The 21,100-nt window shown below is 43.1% G+C and overlaps 1 protein-coding gene across 1 annotated transcript; it reads left to right on the top strand.

The window, feature by feature from the left end:
* The first annotated feature begins 157 nt into the window (after positions 1-157).
* On the top strand, positions 158-20,611 carry LOC146178462 (trafficking protein particle complex subunit 12). Its single transcript, XM_084578287.1, has 14 exons — positions 158-562; positions 1,304-1,595; positions 2,575-2,816; positions 3,527-3,703; positions 4,270-4,383; positions 5,043-5,156; positions 6,034-6,172; positions 7,125-7,237; positions 7,578-7,650; positions 13,302-13,375; positions 14,540-14,638; positions 15,003-15,100; positions 16,927-17,014; positions 19,291-20,611. Exons 1-14 carry the CDS (start codon positions 389-391, stop codon positions 19,543-19,545), a joined length of 2,052 nt encoding a protein of 683 aa, XP_084434413.1. The 5' UTR covers positions 158-388; the 3' UTR covers positions 19,546-20,611.
* Positions 20,612-21,100: the final 489 nt, after the last annotated feature.

Here is a 21,100-nt window from a genome sequence, read left to right as displayed (position 1 = left end):
AGGAAACGAAACCGAGATCTCAAGCAAACTTAGTGACATTGCTAGTGTAATTCATGCTTTTATAAATATTGTTTGTATTACATTATCTCAAATTCTTGTTTCTGGTAATATTGCAGTAAACATTGCATGCGAAACTGGGTACTGCCTTTTGGCAGGCGCGTTGATGCCCGTCGAAATAGCCAAACGTGGTCGGCAGCTGCTTGGCGGAGTCCGAAACAAACGTACTTTACACAGTAGCAGCTGTTTTCAGTTTTATAGCGTTGTTCTCGCTTAGACGATGCTCGCTAAGCTCTCGTATGTCCACGTTCTCAGTTAAAAAGGAAGGTGTGAGTCATATCGCGAAGCTCCGGACGTGTCGTGTAGGCAGGAACGGCGAATCACCGGCGTGATGTCCGACACACACCCTCCTGCGACATCGAATGCTCTTGACCTGGGCGAATCGGTGAACGCAGCCGCTACCTCCGACGTCCCTGCGCAGAGCGTTACCATTAAAGCCGACGACAAGGATGGCTCAGCGCCGATGGAAACGGTGGCCCTAGAAACTACGGACATATACTCGGAGGTAGGAATTCCGTTTGCTCATCTGAGCCAGCTTCTCATAACCGAGGTATGTGTACCAGTGCTCTATTAGCTACGACCTGCGACCTGCAGATATTTGAGACTCGTTAGTAGCATGCCGGGTTTTGATCTCGCGAAGTAATAGTTGATTGCATACAGGTTGTTGCATGTCGGGACCGGTTTTTCAAATAAAAAGTACGTAACTGACCGTCTATGTTATTGGTAGGGGCGCATTAAATATGACAGGGACACAGCGTGTCTTAATTTCCTCGTGTTGACAGATTAGGTAGTACAATGTAAAACGGTATATTAACATAGGGTAAGAGAGGACTGAATCTATGGCTAGCCGTCGCTTAAGGATCCTTGTATGTCAGTGTGCGAGTGGTACATGTACGAAGTGATAAAGAAATAAGGAAATAACGTGACTACTACACCAGAGTTAGTTTCACGCACTCTCTAGTCTCCTTTGTGATGGCATGCAGGATCAGCTTATAACACTTTGCGGGTGAGCTTGTGCTTCAATTCATATAGAATGCAAACCTAGTCTATTCATACTAATAAGAGGCAACGCGAATAGACACGCACGAACACACAACAAGACAGGCTCGTTGTGTGTTCTTATTAGTCTGTATTCTCACCAACAAGCCCAAATCAAGACTCAAGCTAGTCTATTCATTGGTGCCGAGCTTTGTCTCTCTTGAACTTGCACCAATGGTCCTGCGCTCATGCATGCTTCAACGTGCAGGACTCTGACCCGGGGAAAGAGGCAGACCTAAAGCGGTACTTCAGCAACACACCGACCGATGCAGCTGCCTGTTCCTTCTTTGATTCGCTGGCCGTGAGCACGTCGCCGATGATGAAAAGCGTTTCGGAAGTGAACATGGCACAGAAGGCAGGCGCAGCATTGGAGGAAGGGGTTTCAGAAGCACCGCTGGTCGACGAGAAGCCACCAGAGGATTCATCTGTGTTCTTTTCTGTTGGCGATGGCAGCATTCAAGAGCCCGAGGTGGCAGTCATCGCACAGGAAGCTGTCGAAGGTACTGCATGGTTATATTGAAGGTGGCCATTTCAAAACACTGCCCTGTATTGAGTAAATAATGGTCAGCATTCACAAACTCTGCTTGATCAGATAAGCAATGCATCAGAAATTCGTAGGTAACGACATCTTTTGTTATTTGAGGTACCCTGCTTTAGTGATCTGCACTAAAGCAGGTGTCCCTTGTGTTTCGTGTTCTTTGTGTCTGTGTTTTTACCGCTACAAAATGATTCCAACAAGAAATTACCAACTAGCCCAACTTGAAGTTTTAAGGATGTAATAGTGAATGTCAACTCTATGTGCTTGGAACCAGTGGCATACCAGAAATATTTTTCAGGAGGGTACATAGGAGAGGAGCCATATATAAGAAGAAAGCATATTGGAATTTTTTTTGTGTGTGTTGATGATTGAGAAGTAAAATTTAATAGTGACTGTAATTGGTTAGAGAGTATAAGAAAAAAAACAACCATATGTCGCCATTGGGACCTGAAACTATGACCTTCGAATTTCATGCCTAGTGCTCTACCACTGAACTACGGAGACTGCTGTTTAATCTTTCCCTTCCTTAGGTATTTACGTTACGTGTAACCTGTCCTTGAGAGTGTTTGCCATTGCCACCCTCCACCATAGTGGCGGACATGGAACATCCTTTGATACCGCAAATGCTGTTTAGAATGTAATCTAACGGGGAGAGAAATGTAATCTAATTTACAGACCTGTTTTCAGATGCATGTGCTGCAAGTGTTTCTGAATAGTTTAGCCTATTTCAAGGGCCGTTTGCTACTGCTGTTTGTTGCTTCAGCTGCGTCTGGTTGTGGTTGTTGCGTGCCTTTGGTTAGCTGCCACGTGTCTAATAAAGTGTATATTCATGTTCACTAGCAGTTGCATGTGGCACTTGACATGGCGCAGTGGTGTGTAGCACAATATGACATGATGCGTCTCAATACAAGGTCTTGCTTGTTGCTTTGACCCTTGTTCAGGCCCGACACCTTTCTTTTCAATGCCGGCTCAAGAGCCCGTTGTTGCTGAGCCATCTGAAAACCATGGGGCTTCACGAAGTATCTCAGAGGAAGGCCCATCTTTGAGCAAATTCTTCTCAAGTGACTGCAGTGGTGGTGATCAGGAAGGAAAGGCATTCTTTGATGTTCTCGCTGCTGGCATCGCTGGTGTTGAGCAATGTGGAAGGTCGTCAGGGAGTACAAGCCCCATTTCCCTTGTGCAGGTTTGTGTGATGACTTGCTCTTTTCTTTTTCTTTTTTTTGTTATTGCCTTAAGGTGACAGCAGAATGTACGGGGTGCGTGAATAGTTCCCCCGGCCGCAGTATCTGCTTTTGAACAGTATATTTTAGCCCCTTGACAGTGCCAATGTTCCCAGAGCAGGGGAGGACGATTTTTCTGCTCTGTGTTCAAGTGGGTGTCGTAAATATCCACTAAATGATGCAAAAGCAGTCCTTCTGGCTTGGGAAGTTATGATGCACCGTGTGCATATAGTCATCTTAGCAAGTATGGCCCCTATAGGGTTGTGCACTAAATTAGAATCAAGACCCAGCACTTCTAGATGTCACAGATATGTAAAGGAAATAGATAATAAACATGACTTGCACATAATTATGAGTGCTACTCCAAGGATACTAAAAAAGTATGGGTTCTGGTTTGCTTAACTTTGTTACATTTTTTTGTTTAAGCCTGTTAGCATATCCACATGTTTGAAACAAAAGATGGGGGTGTTTGCACACCATAGGAAACTAAATTTTCTTCCTTTCCATAGTGCTGCTTAGATGCGAGGAGATAATGCAATGCTGGATGCCTTTGTAGCCCCAATTCGTGGGAGATACATGCATATACAGTGGAATAGTCAGCACCGCAATTTTAATTATTTGTTGCTCCGTGAGAAAGAAATTTGGCGAGACTCACTGGGAAGTTGTGTTTCAGGAGTCCTGCTTGATGACAGAACCCGTGGAAGACGGCGACATGCATGCCTATGACAACTGGCTGCCATCGGCTGCCACGCGGGACTTTCTTGCCAGGCTTGCAACGTCCGAGCCTGGCACCGTTTTTCCAGAGCGAGAGCACCTCACGATGCCCGGCGTCATCATTGATGAACCTCAGGTGCAGAATTTAAATTATTTGCAGCATTCCATGTCTCATTGGTTCACTGTTCCACCCTTCCGGAGTCCTCCACTAGGGTGTCTCTCATAGCCTGAGTCGCTTTGGGACGTTAAACCCCACAAACCAAACCAAACCCTTCGTGTGCACTGGCTAGAGTGCACACATTAGAGCCCCCTTTTGACCAGCCATATATTAATAATAATAATAATAATAATAATAATAATAATAATAATAGGAAGGGAAAGGCGGAGTATCTGTCACACTTGTTTCTGTAGACACCTGAACAGCACTGTGAGGGAAGAGAGGAAGGTGGGAGTTAAAGTGGTGGAAACTCTGGCGCAACAGTCGGGTGTCTTACCACTGTACCACCGCGGCTGGGACCAGCCGTATCAGAGTTAATGTTTTTTGGTACCATGTGGCCCTTATTAAGTGGCAACGGTAGCCTGTGTGAGAAGGTGAGGAAGGCTTAAATATTGCTGTCAGTTATTACTAAGCTAACTGAGTCGTGTTTGCTGCTCTGTAACCGCTATATTTTTTTTCTTTCTACCACTGGACTGTAATGGAAGGTGGATCCTGTCCGGGTGCTGCTCCAAGAACACCTTGTTGATGAAGCAAGCTCTCGGCAGACGCTTACAGCAGATGACGTGCCCCAGAATGAAGAAGGGCTGAAGCAACTCATTGTAAGTTTTGCCTTTTACTGCAGCCTCTTATATTCAGCCCACTTGTAATACCAGGCCTAGCACTTCTTTGATATTCGGTGTAGACTTGATAAATAGAATTACAGTGCTTTTTAGGGGAGCCAGCATTTAACCACACGGGTTGCCTTACCTGGTTCTACAGGAAGTCCCATTGTCACACGTGTCTACACCCTTCTCTATGCTCTGAATTTCTTTTTTGCATATTAACGCCGAAATTATAGCTGTTGTAGGTGCAGCTGTGAAAGTCTTGATAAATGCTGAGCATTATGAACACCTTTGATACATGCCAACAGGATGCAAAGGTTTTCTGTATGCTGTTTAGATCAATTCCTCTCGTTTGTGGCATTTCCCATTGTCAAGGCATTGTGTTTACGAATAATTTTGCATCACAATCAAAGCAGTAAGAAAAAAAAGAAGCCTCTTGACTCTATCCGCAATTCTGCCCAGCATGGTTCTGGTATTGTCACATATTGGTTGTCATGTAAGGTAAAGCTGGTGCACAGAGTCAATTGCGTAAAAGTCGCACGCAGCTCGTGGAGTGGTGGTGGCTATTGCCGAATGCATTTTCTAACGTAAGCCTCTGAATTTTGTGCTTACAACGGAATTTTTCTACTAATTGTTTTCGTGCATAAAACTTACAGGGAGCCCAGTGTCATAACGCAGCCATCAACCTGACAACTAGGCTGCTGACCACCGTGGGCCAAGGCCCGGGATCTGGTGGTCACCCATCAAGGCACAGCCCTTACTCCTTGCAGGCAAGCTGTGTTATGTGGCGAATGAAAAGAAAAATTATCTGGAAGTTAAAAATTAAAATAAAATTCCTAATGAAACTTTATATTGATGAAAACCTGAATTTTTTTATTACCAAGTTGATTTAGTTTATTTATTTATGTATTTTTGTATATATGTATAAGGTCTTTCACTGAGACATTGCAAGGGGGATGGGCGTGTTGTGGGAAGCACGAATGAATTAACCATCATTAGTTGAATTGTTGTTAATTGGTTGGTAAGTGTCAAATAAATTGATTGGTCGGAGATCGTTGGCAGCTTTGAGAAGAATGATTAAGAGTTTGAATTTCACTAGGGAGCGAATTGGCAATATAAGATGGTCGTGAAGAGGTGGAAGTGCATTACTGTGGTGTGGCTTAAATGTCATGATATGAATGGCTTGATTTTGTAAATGTTGTAACAGAGTCAGATGACTTTCATATGGGATTTCTTCATGAAGAGATGCAATATGTAATGTGGCCATGAATGAAAGAAAAATAGAGGCAACACAGTGTTTCCCGAGAGAAATAGTACCTCACTTTTAGAAGTATACAGATGCCATATGCATATTTTTGTTTAAACGGTGATAGGATTAAAATTATCCAGACTTTTTGTTGGGCTAGTTGGTACATGTTACTTCCTTGTTACACTACGTGTTACTTCCTGTTACGTGTTACGTCACTTCCTGTGTTTAAACGGTGATAGGATTAAAATTACCCAGACGTTTTGTTGGGCTAGTTGGTACATGTTACTTCCTTGTTACACTACGTGTTACTTCCTGTTACGTGTTACATGTCACTTCCTTGTGTTCTGTTAGGCCAATTTATAGAATAAAAACTGCTATGTTCGCCCCTGTTTCTGCAGCTCTGGTACACACGGCTGGCACTGTTTGCGAAGCAGCGGAAGTTTGCCTATGCGGAGGTTGAGGGAGATGCCTTTGGGGACCTGGACAAGCCCGACCTGTTCTACGAGTTCTACCCTGATACCTACCCAGACAAGCGGGGTAGGTGCCGTGACCTTACCTGACTGGGGATGACATTCCATCTCATTTGCCTAATGTAAGGCTGCAGGATAAATTGAAGTTGTCCTGAATCGATAGATTACCATGTTTAATACTCGAGAGGCCACTTCGAATTAAAAGCGAGCTTTTTCAAGCTAGAAAAGGTCAGAAAATGAAAATGCAGATGTCCCCATCACTGGTTGATTTTTCAAACAAGCTGCATTCTTCATCGACACTGACTTATTTTTGGTGTCGATGCCAGAGGCTGTGCTAACTGTTTAACTGTTGCCAGATGTGCTATGCTATTTCAATTTTCCATTGCTGTTGATCTTGGTGGCAGAGACTAAATTTCTGGGGCTGAATTTTGAGTGAGATTTTTGTGCGAACATTTAAGACTGTGTATTTTTTTACGGCACATTGCCCATTACTAACCATGAGGCTGATTGGTTTTGACTAAAGGAAAATATTAAGGGTACTGTTTTTGCGGCTGGTCATGTTTTGCAAAGAATGTTGTATTCACTGTTTGATTACTGTGGCAGTTCTTTTGTCTTTACTTCATCTGAAACAAAAATTCCACGGATGCCCTAATTTCACGGTGAGGTAGAGCTGTCCGTTTCTTTATTGAGCTTTATGAGACACAACAAGATGAGTGTGTTGTGATAAAAAGGAATTTGGTTGTTTTATAGCATGTATATTGTAGGAAAGATTAATGAACTCTCTAGATGAAAATGTCCTTTGACTTCATGACTTACCTAGCATAAAAGCTCTCTCAAAGCAGACGTCATTTGCGTACTGTTGCTTTTAAGCTCCATATTTTATTTTCAATACTGTTAGCTCATTTTGTTTGCTCTGAAAAAAAAAAAATAAGAAGAAAAAAGGCTCTCTTCCAGAAAGCGCTTCTGAAAAGCCCCAGAAAAACTCTTACAGTTGGTGGCCCCCTTTCTTGTGGCTGCAGGGTCGATGGTGCCGTTTGCCATGCGATTGCTGCTGGCAGAGCTGCCCCAATTTCAGGGGAACCACTGCTCAGCACTCAACTCTCTGTACAAGCTGCTCAACGTTGTGCACAGGGTAAGCGCAGAGGCAGTTCATTTACTTACAGCTTTCAGCCTGCAGGTGCCCCGATGCATTGCTTAAAATGTACGAAATAAAAATTGTGGCCTTGTTGTTAAAAGTCCCAGTTGTGGCACACAGATGCTGGCTTGCATACTTAAAAATTACTTCGTGTTTGCTAATTTAAACCATGTGAGAGAAAAGTAAATTGAAAGGTCAGCTGGTACAGAACGTATTTGAAGACTTCTTTTGGCAGTTATAGAAGGTGCACTTTCATAGGTATGTTGTAACGTTTCAATTTTGAAGCACCTACATGCTTAGAGCATTTGTTTATTTATTTATTTATTCTTTTTTGCAGATCCTTGGAAATTTGACAAATGGCATATCTGAGGATGGCAGCCTCCTGGACATGAGCGAACAGCTCAGGCAGGGTGAGTCGGCGAATTTCTAATGCTTAGGACCAGACTTGTGCAAAATGGAGCATGGCGAGGGTTATCCAAAGGAACTCCTTTTTGTCATAATAAAGCAGTTGTGAAGAAGTGGGCTGTTGAGAGTTCTAACACAATTGAACCCATTGTGGTCATTATAGTTCCATCCCTTCATTCCCACAGGTGGAGGATAAAGAGTATACTTTTAGTAAGAGTGTACTTTTAGCGCTGTACAGATGTGATGTCCTCATTCACCTTTAGTGCTCGAATGGTGTACTGGCGAGTACGCTGTTGTCTTTTACAAATGGCCTAGGGCTCAAGATAACATTTTTTTGAGAATCTACATTCGCGAGGAGTGCAGTGGTGGAGTAGGGCTAAAACATTCGCCTCGTGTGCCAGAGGACCGTGGGTCAAATCCTGGTGCTGCGGAATTCTCCACGGATGAAAGAAAAAAGATTCATGTGTTAGTGGAATTGCATAAACAGGTTTGGTGTGCGGCCTGATGCTAGTAAACACCTTTGGAAACGCACTTCCTCACCAGAATGGCCTTTGGTCACCCTGGTATAGTAATTATATCTACAACATCCTATGAATACTCCAATAAACCTGTGGTCCTCGGCCTCCATTGGCTGCGGAACAACCGACTACGGTACCAGTCAGACCTGTGACGCAGCGGACGGTGCTAAGAATTTTTGGCTCTGGACAGGCCGCCATTGGCAACTGTCCCCAGCAAGGTTTAATGCTAGAACCTTAGCTAGTGAGTTTAGCAGTGCTGTTAGAGGGACTAGAGGGTAGGAAATGGGATATCATAGGGCTTAGTCAGGTTAGGAGGCCAAATGAGGCATATACTTTACTGAAGGGCGGGCATGTACTGTGTTATCGAGGTTTACCGGAGAGCCTAGAACTAGGAGTGGGTTTCCTTGTGAAAAAGGGTATAGTAGCTGGTAATATGGATTGATTCTATAGCATTACTGAGAGGGTGGCAGGCATTGTAATGACACTTAATAAGCAGTATAAACGGAAGGTTATAGAGGCCTATGCACCTACATGTAGTCATGATGACCAGACAGTCGAAAGCTTCTGCGAAAATGTAGAATCGGCAATGCGAAAAGTAAAGACGCAGTATACGGTACTAATGGGCGACTTCAATGCCAAGGTAGGGAAAAAACATGCCAGATACCAGGCAGTGGGTTACTGTGACATTGGTTCTAGGAATAGCAGGGGGGAGTTACTAGCTGAGTTTGCAAAATGCAATAACTTAAGAATCATAAATACCTTCTTCAGCAAATGGAAGAACCGAAAGTGGACACGGAAAAGCCCTAACGGGAAGTCTAAAAATGAAATTGACTTTGTTCTGATCCCAGAATGCAGGATGTAGAGGTAATCTGAAAGGTACGATGCAGTAACCACAGGATGGTAAAGTCTCAAATAGTCTAGATGTGAAGAGGGAACGAAACAGGTTAGTAATCAATGAATTATTGGGGAGAGTTTCCGGAAAGTAGAAGAATTCGGGATCTCACTACAGAGTAGATATTCATCTTTAACCGAGGAGGTTGACCTTAGTGTAGAAGCAATGAATGATAACTTGAAAGATATCTTTTGCTGAGTGCGTGGTAGAAGTAGGCGGTAGGATAGTTTGGTAAATTACCTAAGCAGACAAAAGATTTGATTAAGAGATGCCCAAGTATGAAAGCCTCCAACCCAACAGTCAGGATAGAACTGGCAGAGTTACCAAAGGTGACCAATAGGTGAAAAATGTCCAACATAAGGAAGCGTAACATGGAGAAAAAGAATGGTGGTAGCCTTAAAGTAGTGAAGAGGCGATTAAGCATAAGCAAAAACCAGATGTAAGGGACAGAGCAGACAATGTCATTAGTACTAATATGGACAAGATAACCAAAGTAGCCAAGGGGTTTTAGATGCCTGTACAGTAGCAGAAGTAGTCAGGGCAATAATGAGATTGGCAGTAGCGAACAGCAATCAGATTTTCTGCCAGTAATGAAGGATCAGGTTAAGGAAGCTATTGAAGCTATGAAAAAGGGAAAAGCATCTGGGGAGGATCAGCTTACTACAGATTCGTTCTAGGATGATGGGGATATCGTGCTAGAAAGCTGGCTACTATGTATACGCAATACCTGATGACGTCGGCAGCACCGGAATCTTGGAAGAAGGCTAACATTATCTTCATTCATAAGAAAGGGGACGCTAAGAACTTGAAAAATTACAGGCCAGCCAGCTTACTATTCATTACGTACAAGGTATTTACTAAGGTAATCAGTAATAGAATCATGGCAACCTTAGACTTCAATCAACTAAATGATCAAGCAGGTTTTCGAAAAGGGTAATCTACCATAGACTATATCCATACTATCAACCAAGGGATAGAAAAATGCTGGGAATATAACCAGCCCCTATACATAGCGTTCATTGATTATCAGAAAGCATTCGACTCAGTCGAAACCTCAGGAGTCATGCAAGCATTGCGAAATTGCTGCAAGGTATCTAGTGTGGCTGCACAGCAACCATAGTTCTCCATAAAGAAAGTACATAGTAAAATTCCCGTAAAGAAAGGTGTTAGACAAGGAGACATCATCTCCCTAGTACTATTTACAGCTTGCTTAGAGGAAGTTTTGAAGACTTCGAATTAGAGCAGTTAGGATTATGGGTTGATGGAGAATGCCTCAGTAATCTACAATTTGCTGATGATATTGCCTTGCTAAGTAACTCAGGGGACAAATTGCAGACTATGATTGATGATCTAGACAGAAAAAGCAGAAAGGTAGGCCTAAAAATTAGTATGCAGAAGACTAAGGTTATGTTCAACAGCCTGGGGAAGCAACAGCAGTTTACGTTAGGTACCAAAGTGCTGGAAGTGGTAGGCGAATATGTCTACTTGAGGCAGGCAGTAACTGCAGATCTGGACCATGAAAAGGAAATAACAAGGTGAATAAAGTTGGGGTGGAGCGCATTTGGTAGTACTCGCTGATTATGACTAGCAGCTTACCGGTATCACTTAAGAGGAAGGTATATAACAGTTGCATCTTACCTGTACTCGCCTATGGGGCTGAAATGTGGAGGCTAATAAAAAGGGTTCTACTTAAGTTGAGGACAACACAGAGGGCTATGGAACGAAAAATGGTAGGGGTAACATTAAGAGATAGGAAGCGTGCAGAGTGGGTCAGAGAAATAACTCAAGTTACCGACATTGTAGTGGAAATTAAGAAGAAGAAATGGGCATGGGCAGGACATGTAGTGCGAAGAGAGGATAACCGATGGTCGCTTAGGGTAACAAACTGGATTCCAAGGGAGGAAAAGCGTAACAGGGTGCGGCAGAAAGTTCGGAGGGCGGATGAGGTTAACTTTTTAATTACCAGAGGAAAAATGGCTTTTGTATGTTTCTGTCAAATGTTTTTGGTAATTTTAAAATTATAACACAAATGCGTCTAGGGGTAGAAATTTTTTCTTCATACTACCTGAAAAAGGCTAATTTCAGCCTTTGATTTGTATTGAATTTTACTCTTCATGAAAAACAATAATAAGAAGTAAAATTTGATAACAGTAATTTAACCGTTCTCACTTTCAACTAAGGTCGCTTTTGAGAACGCCAGAAAAAATTACAGGAACAAAAAGCATGTCCACCCTAACTCTTGATATGAAAATTATAAACAAAACGCGATGAAACCAAATAAAATATGCAGTCATTTTCATTTACCAAAAGCCTATCCACAAATAATTCAATGGCTGTACTACCGTCGACACGTCGTGAGCGAACCCGCAATCTTCTGCGCTGTACAGAGGCAAAAGCGAAGCCGCCCCTGGGGGCTCGTTGAACCGCCGCGTTTTGTGGATGCTTCACCACACTGTACAATAAGAACTGGTGGGCGAGTTGGTCTGACATATCTAGTGAAGCAGCGCAACGGCACAAGGCCAGAGGAAGAAAGGGACAAAACACAGCGCTGTGTTTTGTCCCTTTCTTCCTCTGGCCTTGTGCCGTCGCGCTGCTTCACTGGAATTCACCACACTGACCTCACTCTCCCTGCGGTGAAGCATCCTCAAATATCGGCGGGGGGAATTAAGTCCACAAAATAGAGAAATCAGTTGCAATGCATCAGAATTTCCAGGTGCCCTTATCTTAGCTCTATGGTACATATCACGGTGTCATGAAAACGTGTGACTAATCGAACATATCCGAAAAACCAGGAATAGAAATTTTCAGTCGGTGGCTGCAAATGCATACTTGTTGGTGTTCAGGCATATGGCATTTAAAACTACTGCAGTAAAAAAGCAGTCTAAATGAGTGCACTGCTTTCGAAAGCCTTGTACTGACGCTCTGTAGCAGCCAGAAGGCCTGCTACAGAGTGTCAATCTAAGGTCGATACACAGAGGTATATTCGGCCAAAACAAAATTCGTCTTTGCTATAGTGGAAGGATGTCTCCCCATTTATTGCCGAGGTATTACAAATGAGAAAAAATATCAGTCATGACATATTTTCATCAAGTGAAGGAGCTCCAAAGAAGAACAAGCAAATGAGAGATAGTAACCGAAACGTACGAGCACAGAGCTGCCAACGTTTTGGGGTGTTGTTGCTGCGTTTCAATAATGGAATCAAAATTTGAGGATGCAATTTCGTCTTCTGAGCTGGTGCTGCTGATAGCATCCAACTATTCTGCTCCAGAGGCAACAAATTTACACGAAACAGTGTTTTTTGCGAGCAAGTGCAGTTTCGGAGGTTGATGCAATGTGGGAGCATTCCGTGCCGCAACCTGAATTTCAAAGGCGTTTTAAAAATAGCTGCCATGTGGGAAAAAATATAAACCACGACAAAAAAGAAAAGTGTATGAAGTACAAACTCGATCGCGCAGCAAGTCCATTACGGCACTGGTGGTGGGAAATTTGAACTTTCAGTTTTTCGATCACCGGTTATCGAATCATAGTTGCATGTTAACGAAAGAGTTGTGAAATTTGCAGGGGTCAAGTGGAGGCAGCTAGCACAGGACCGAGTTAGTTGAAGGAATGTGGGAGAGGCCCCTGCAGTAGCCAAGTCCGGCTGATGATTATGATGATGATGATGATTCACGGAATAGCCGTTTACTCCTGGCGTCTCAAAAAATTGTCATGCTTGGCAAGCAATCTATGAGTGTCACAAGAACACATTGGAACACAACATTTGAGCACTCTACAGCATTCAGTACACAATTACACACCCTAAATGCGTCTTTTTACCTGACAGACAACCATTGGTTTCCTTTTTGATATCACTCACACACTTTAGGTTGTAACAACATCTGAGGCACAGTGTAACATCAGCTGCGTTTTATGAAAGTGGGGGTAGGAGAAGGTGGCAGTGATTTACCAAACCTTATTGTGAAAACTGCAAACATAGGGTGCTGGTAAAGCCTGTGCTGGCAAAAAATATTGGACTTTATTTTCTGCCTAATTTAGTCCTTTCAAATCTACTACGAGTTCTTATAGCGCTATTCAACCAGTAGTTTTTGTTGGAGTTAAATAATATTCGATAATGAAATGAAGTATTCAATCTATTGATATAATGACCCACTGGTTTTGGTGCTTGATCATTGAGCCTGACATTCTTTAAGCTGTTCTCAGTGTCACGAAGGAAGTGGTGTAACGGAATGTGTGCACTGATTTGCAGCATCCATGAAGTTGTGGGAAGATCGTGAGTGCCGCGTGTATTTTGCCATCCTCAACTGCGTCCTCAACCAGAAGGCAAGCCTCAACTTACTCTTCACCCTTTTTAACCATCAGTGTTCGTGTTCAAGAGCACATTTTTAAATGAAAAGAATGAAAAGCAGCGTGCATTTTGTAGGGCACTTGGTGTCCATAGACTTGTTTTGGCAGGGTATTGAATCTTCCGGACTGTTCACCTTTTTTTATCCATCAGTGTTCGTGTTCAAGAGCACATTTTTAAATGAAAAGAATGAAAAGCAGCGTGCATTTTGTAGGGCACTTGGTGTCCATAGACTTGTTTTGGCAGGGTATTGAATCTTCCGGACTGCTTAAAGAACACTCCGACAGATGGTAAAACACTATTATAACCTCTGGTATCGAACAGGCTCATTCTGAAATCTTTTTATTGCCTTTTGCCAGGAGTGAAGACCACAGTGCATTGACAGTGGAGTCCGCTTGGTTTTGTTGATGCAATTGACAGTACCGCTGCTGTACGACATGTGTAAGACGTTATGCACAATACTGCTTGTACGTCAGAATAGTGCCGATCGGTAATGACACATGCACTGGTTACTTGCGGCAACCACCAACAACACCACCGTAAGTTACCGAGAAGATGCCCACCTAAAATTTGAAGGTATCTTAAAATATTGGGTGGTCCTACGATCGATGATTGAATTGGCTCCTTCTTTTGTCTCTCACAATCATTCATTTGGCAACTGCTTGACCTTGAGCTTCAGGCATGTCATCTGAAAGATCTTGTGTGCACTCTCTCCGTCCTCTGTGATAAGTCCTGTTGGGCATACTGAAAAATGGACCTTGTGCCCTTGATGTGTTTCTACTCTTAGACAAGGGACACAATTATTAGCATGGGCACTTGCTTTGTTTTTTGTTAGGAAAATTAAAAAATTCTATAAATATTGAAGTGGTCGCTTATTAAAACATAGGAAAATGCTCACTATTTTACTGTAGTAAACATTTGCTGATTTGGCCTCTAATTAGTTAATTCATTGGTCGGTCCCCGAGACTGTAGGTTTTACTGAATGCTTTTTGCCCTGCCACCGTGGCGTATCTTTCAGACACAATTTTCTTGGCATAAACGAAATGGCAGAATGAACACCCGTGCCTATGTATGACAAATTTCACTTCCAGCTATTGAAACTCTTGTCTCATTGAGTGTGAATGGTGCGTGCTATCATGCAGGACTATGTGGTAGCCATTAAGGTGGCCCGGATCCTACTCGAGAAGAATAGTGGCCGCAAGGCACAGCTGCATTCGGCCATCGGCAGGATTTACCTTCAGGTAAGAGGGGGTGCTGTAAGATAAGCAGCCTAATGCGAGCCTGTCGTTACATAAAAATTTGCTTTAAAGAAACGCTGCATAAGCATGCGGCCGTGCTGGTTTCTGAGTGCGTGTGATGGCTATGGTAGTTAAGTTGAAAACAGAGCTGTTGAGCCACGACTGATTTAATTGGTAGCGATCACTGTGTTGCAAATTTAGGACAGTTCTTGATTTCATGTGTCCTGGCTTATGTTAAGGATAGTAGCTAGGTAGACTACTGTGATTTAAAAACCTGCTGAGGTAGTGGAGATTGAAATGCGAGCTCTTCTCAGTAAAGTGTTTTGTGTTTAAGTAACTGATGCCCTTTACTTTCTTCTTCTAACAGCTGGGTGATGTGGACTCCGCGCAAGGCCACTTCCACAAAGCAGAGGCCCTGTACCACAGCTTGGGGCTGGAGGGACGACTTGAAGTGCTCATCAACAAGTGAGCCTCGTTAATAAGCTGCGCTTTTGTTTCAGAAGCGCTCGCAGGGATTGCAGTCACGGTGCACAGTGTTCGACACGACATGCACCCCTCATTAGCCTGCCTTTGTAGCATTGTATGCAAGAAGCTTTCAGTCATTATCACCAGACTACATCCACTGCAAAGTAAAGGCCTCTCCTGCATCCCCCCAATTAAATTGTTACTGTGCCAGCTGCATCCATCTGTTCACTGTGGACTTTTATAATCTCATCCGCCCATTTAACTGTCTGCCGCTGTTTGCTATGCTTGCTTTCCGTTGGAATTCAGTCTGTCACCCTTGGCGACCATCAGTTATCTGGCCTCCGCCCATTTTGTTTTTGTTTTTTCGACTAAAGCGCCAGTTTTCAGTATAGTGTCACAATGAATAGCTCCTTGCTTGTATTCGAGGTCTAAAACTGGCCTTAACTTTTTGAAAAGCTTTCAGGGGCATTTTCATGGTGTAAACATGCAGCTGGGGAGCAAATGGACCACTAATAATAATATAGTATGCTTTATTTGTATTCACATCCACCCATTTTGTTTTTGTTTTTTCGACTAAAGCGCCAGTTTTCAGTATAGTGTCACAATGAATAGCTCCTTGCTTGTATTCGAGGTCTAAAACTGGCCTTAACTTTTTGAAAAGCTTTCAGGGGCATTTTCATGGTGTAAACATGCAGCTGGGGAGCAAATGGACCACTAATAATAATATGGTATGCTTTATTTGTATTCAGATGTGATTTGTTAGTACTGCTTATATTTTCAACTGAGTTATGCGTTCAGTTCCATACCAGTCACATATCTTGTTAAGCTGGCATGAAATGTCTGCATTCTCTACTCCCCATTACTCCAGTCTGTGCAGTTTCATATACAGTATGACTTAAATTATTTTAACTTTGAAAGTTTGCATTATCTGAAGTGTGAGTTACTGAATGATCCCGAAAAAACTGATAAGAATCACTCCCATCATGGTAAATTTATTTCGTGAAAGACTGGGCAATGGCCGCTTGCTTTTTAGATGACAACAATGGGACAATGGCAATTTTTTGCACTTACATCCGTGCTTTAATGCCTCAAAAATGGTAAGGGCCTCCCCGCCATCCTTCACAGTGCTGTACGATAGCGAAGGTGCCCCCTCCAAAACAACCCGTTCATTTTTCGTCATCCCTGCTATTCCGCGCACATTAGAGGTTTGTGGTTGACTCTACAGCATATGCTATTTTGATGCTTGCTTACCATGTTCATCATATCACGGCCTGGCTTGGTAACCCGTCTTGCTGGTGCAAGAGTTGTAGCGTCCATAGATGTGGGATTTGGCAGGCACTGTGCCGATAGTTACAGTTATCCAGATTTCTGAATTAACAGGGGTCAGTTAACGAGCTTTTATTTGCAAGTATCGGAGGTCACGTGGAACAGAGAAGAGACTGCGGCCACAAGGGTCACCAGGCAGTTGATGGTGACTGTTTGGTTTTACCTTTTAACCCGCGTTTTGAAATTGAAAGTGACGGAGCCTTGTGATTAGGTCACCCTCTTGTGGGGGCGTTTCTCTGGCAATATGGCACGTACTAGGCACCAGATAACCAACACGCGTTCGAACCAACAGGATTTTTTAAACACGACCTAGTATGGAGCTTGGCTGGAACAGGCAGCATAGTTTGAATTAAACGCAAGCTTTGACCATAATGCTCTTGACAGAGCATGATGTATGGTTTATTTCTTTCGTTTTATGCTGGTGCAGAATGTGTTTGATGTACTTTTGCTGCTCATCAGTTCGCCATTCCTTACTGCATCATGTTTTTCCTCTCTCGCAGGGGCATGATGGCCTTGGCTGAAAATAGCTACTTGGAAGCGTATCACTTCTACGAGGAGGCTAGCAAGTTGCAGCCCAAGAATCCCCTGGTCAGTAATCAGTTCTAGCACTGTCATTCTGTGTGCTGTACTAGTTACTTGTATGTTTGTAGTAACCTTTAGTTGCCCTGCTGCAGTAATTCGGGAGACAGGTTAGCATGATTAAATTCTGCCTGAAATGTGACTACAGAAAAACATAATGATACAACATTGCATAGATGATTATTTAACCTGTTTGCTTGCACCCGATGTAATATTAGGATTGTGTTTTATTTCAGTTAACAAAGTTGCACAGCATATAAAAGCTTATGTATGTGCTGCACAGGCTTGACACTAATAAATAAGAAAACAAACATTGCCCGCGAAGATGGCATGTAGTAAGTAAATCCTAAGCTGGGAGGTAAATGAGTCTGACTGGAATATTGAACTAAATAATATGTGACACTTATTAAAGCCCATCATAGAAGAATGGAAGTTGTACTTAATCCAAGATTGTTTCATTGCAGTCATTTTATGTTCCTTTCACATTGGACGTGGCATCTTACACACAGTTTTATTCTAGAAAAATGAGAGACCAATATGTGAGCTGTGTGGGGAGGTGATCACTTTATATCTTATTTTATGTTCATGCACAAAGTTGAAAAAACAAAGGAAAAAAAAATACACTTCCCACAATTGTTTCGGTAAACACATCCCATTCCGTCCTATCTTACTGTTAGGACAATATTTGCTTGTCAGAATTTCCCCGTGTTGTTTCGTTTTATAGTGAAGGCTGTAAATTCTTTGCTTCTGTAGGTTAGCTCTCATAGACTTCCATTTCACAATGGAATGAGGCATAATTCATAGTTAAACTCTTTCTGATTCTAATGGGGGTAAATGCGTTTTCCCTGCTTATTCGCTGCTAACTGTTCAAACCGCCGACCTCACCCCATGATCGTGCACGCTAGCGAGCGCATGCCGACTATGGCGGGCCGTGCTCTTGGAAACAAAGGAATAACACGTGCTGGCTCAAAAAGGCATTTATTGCTGTGATGATAATGCCAACTAGCAATAAAACGCTCTAATGAACCTAGGTCTTCCAACTCACCAGCAAGGTTACAGGCGAATGTTCGCTCATGTTAGGGCAGGGGATATCTCTGAGGCCAGACGAGACGAGGAAGTGAGATGAGTACCATGAGGCCTGACCTTGCCAACGAGAGCAGAGCCCATGGGGATGCATCTGCTTGTGACAAGTTCCCGGTGCCGAAGACCTGTCTTCCCTCCACGTGTGCAGTGACAAAGCTGTCAGTGCCGCTCGTTCTGCCACGACGCTGGTGCCATCTCTTGATAGCTAATGTTAACTACTGATGCTGGCGCCATCTTGTGATAGAGTAACTACTGCGGTGACCAAGGTGGAGAGCCGACTTTAAAGGGGACGATGGGAGATCGTTCCCCACAACTCCTCATTGTGTCTCTGGGAAGGAGTCCGTGGCATGGAAACTGGCAGTTGGCTCGTGTGTTTAGCACTGTGATCCGTTGCATGATGTTTTTTGAGACATCTGCTTGCGTTAGCTGTCATGGAATGTATATTCATGTGTAGTCATTTGCAACCTCGGGGCTGACTCATTTGCACACATTTTGGTCCGCTGGTTTCAGCTTAGCACTCGTGGAGAGGGACAGTTTGCGGTATGAGTGAGATTTGCATTTTCGAAATTTCTAAAGGATGGATATTATTTACTAGCTGCGGTAAGGTAACCAACTATAAGAGCTTAAAAGTAAAAGTTGCAAATTGTGGAGTTTGCCTTGGAACGACATGTGGCCTAAGCAGCAACAGTGTTCGAACCAGTTAATTGCATATTGTTAGATCAAGCTTTGCAAAAAATGGAGACACTGCAAGACTGGTGCTCTGTGCACTTGTCTGTTTTGAGTATTTCTGTGTCTTCATCTTTTGAGTGTTCTTTGAGGTCCTATGGTAATGTGTACTGCGAGGGACGACATAGTGGAAAGAAAAAAAAAAGAAAGCTATTCATTTAACCAAATTGTAATTAGTATAGCTATTTCATGTCCCAAAATTGTCTGACAATGCTTGTCAGACAGAACTCCCTTCATTGCCTCACAAAACTCTGAAATTCTATTTTTAAATAATAAAAGCAATCAGCTAAAACAGATCTCTCCTGGAGCAACATGTGCAGACTGATGAATTCTTATCTTTTCTTATTGCATCTCATAAACTGTTTGTGCTTACTTGTGTATGTTTGTTATGCTGATTAGCTATTCAGCAGGCTCTTTTTCTGGCAGAGCTTTGCCTTGAATACACCTCACACAAGTCACCAAACTTTGCCTCGCAGTTCATCAACAACATGGCCGTCTGCCTGCTCTACCTGGGACGGCTGAGTGAATCGGTCAGCCTGCTTGAGACGGCAATGCATGGTGACCCCGTGCTATGCCTTCACGAGGGCTTCCTCTTCAACGTGTGCACGCTATACGAGCTGCAGTCATCGGAGGCAATCACCAAGAAGCGCAGTATGCTCCGCCTTGTTGCCAAGCATGCTGGCGACGGCTTCAACGTTGCTTCACTCAAGCTGCAGCCGGCCAAGACGTGACGCTGACTGGGCAGCATACGCTTGTAAACAGTCCGACCTGACTGCTCACGCTGGTGCTAAGTGCAGTGCATAACGAGGTCAGTGGGTATCAAGATGCTCGGCAGAATTAATGCACGAGTTTGTGCCAAGTTCAACAATTCCTAATTTCACGGACCTTGGTTTAGCTCCCCTCCAGTTCATGTTGGAAGGATGTGCTGGTCAGTTTAGTATTACATTTGAATTGATAAAAAATAATTATGTGGTGTGTAACATGGCAGGATATCATCAAAATCTTTCACAGTGCAAGTGACTGTTCAGAACATTTGCGTTTCGTACCGCGTGAGATCATGGTGGAGAGCGTGCACAGATTGCGTTCGCACTGTAGTACATGTGTCGAGTGCAGCAGCATGGAGGCCCATCATTAGTGGAGCGGAAGACGACGTGAAGTCATGTCCACTTTTCTGTGGCGTTTAAAGGTGCATATACTATCTTTTTTTACGTTGCCAGAGCGCATCAAAATGCTTGAACGTTGGGTGTTCAGCTTTAATGTTGTGGTGGCCACTGTGCACAAACAAATGTTTTTTAGAACTAGGCTTTTGTGGTGCAGTTTGGAGATCGTTGTGCAAACTCCAGTAATAGTGATAGTCTCAGCCTGTGGACAGCCATTGCCACCTAAGCACTTGGTGGCTATGATGTGTTGCTTGCTATTGTGGCACAAACATGAAGTCCGGTCGGGTCCAGAAGCCTATGTGGCTTGATTATAGGTGAGAAGTGCTTTTTACTCAACATGGTTTGTGCAGATGAAAGGCCACTCTTAAAGCTCCATCAGTGCACGCTCACTTGGAACTGTGGCAGTCGTCAGGAGCAGATAGGATATTGCAACCAAATCTCCGTGTCTACTGTAAGCACACATAGATGTTGCGGTTCCAGAAAATTCTGCCTTAGGGCGGCGAACACCCTGGCCGTGGCACCATCAGGAAAATATCTGGCCGCCCTGTCAGGCGGAATGTCAACACCTTAGTAGTTCTTATGCCATGGTTTCATTACAAAATCATATTCATTTGTATAAAGTGACAGTTGTGCTGAATGTGATTTTTTTTTTTGTTTTTTTTTTTTGTTTTTTTATGTGTGAACATTTTGCTATTCCTTGTTGTGAAATAATTTGTAACAAAATACCAATCAGCAGACTTAAGTGCGGAGTCGCATTTTAAATTTTAATTGGGAAAAGGGAGACGGGAATTGGATGGCTTGCTTTCATTGTGCAAAACTGAAAGTGTTGCGTGACAATTGTTTTTTAAAGTAGTCATATAAGCTCACTCTAATGTAGCACAGCTCACCTGTGGTGAGTTAGCTGTATTGCTTAACATGAGTTTGTACTTCCAGTAAGGTGCTGGTGTCACATTGAACATCACTAAATGTTAGCTGGATGGTAAAGTATTACTGTATATTGTTGCTACAAATTGAGTCTACAGAAGACTACACATGATTCAATAATATTACTCCCTCCTTTTGATAATCACTCATCTCCAATGCATAACTGGTGGAAAATTGTGCCGTAGATACACCAATTCGAAGC

This window comes from Amblyomma maculatum, chromosome 9, assembly GCF_055883805.1.
Source record: "Amblyomma maculatum isolate TAMU_Amacu chromosome 9, ASM5588380v1, whole genome shotgun sequence".
Lineage (NCBI taxonomy): Eukaryota > Metazoa > Arthropoda > Arachnida > Ixodida > Ixodidae > Amblyomma > Amblyomma maculatum.
The sequence above is the reverse complement of the archived record's forward strand: the minus strand, read 5'-3'. Positions and strand labels throughout refer to the sequence as shown.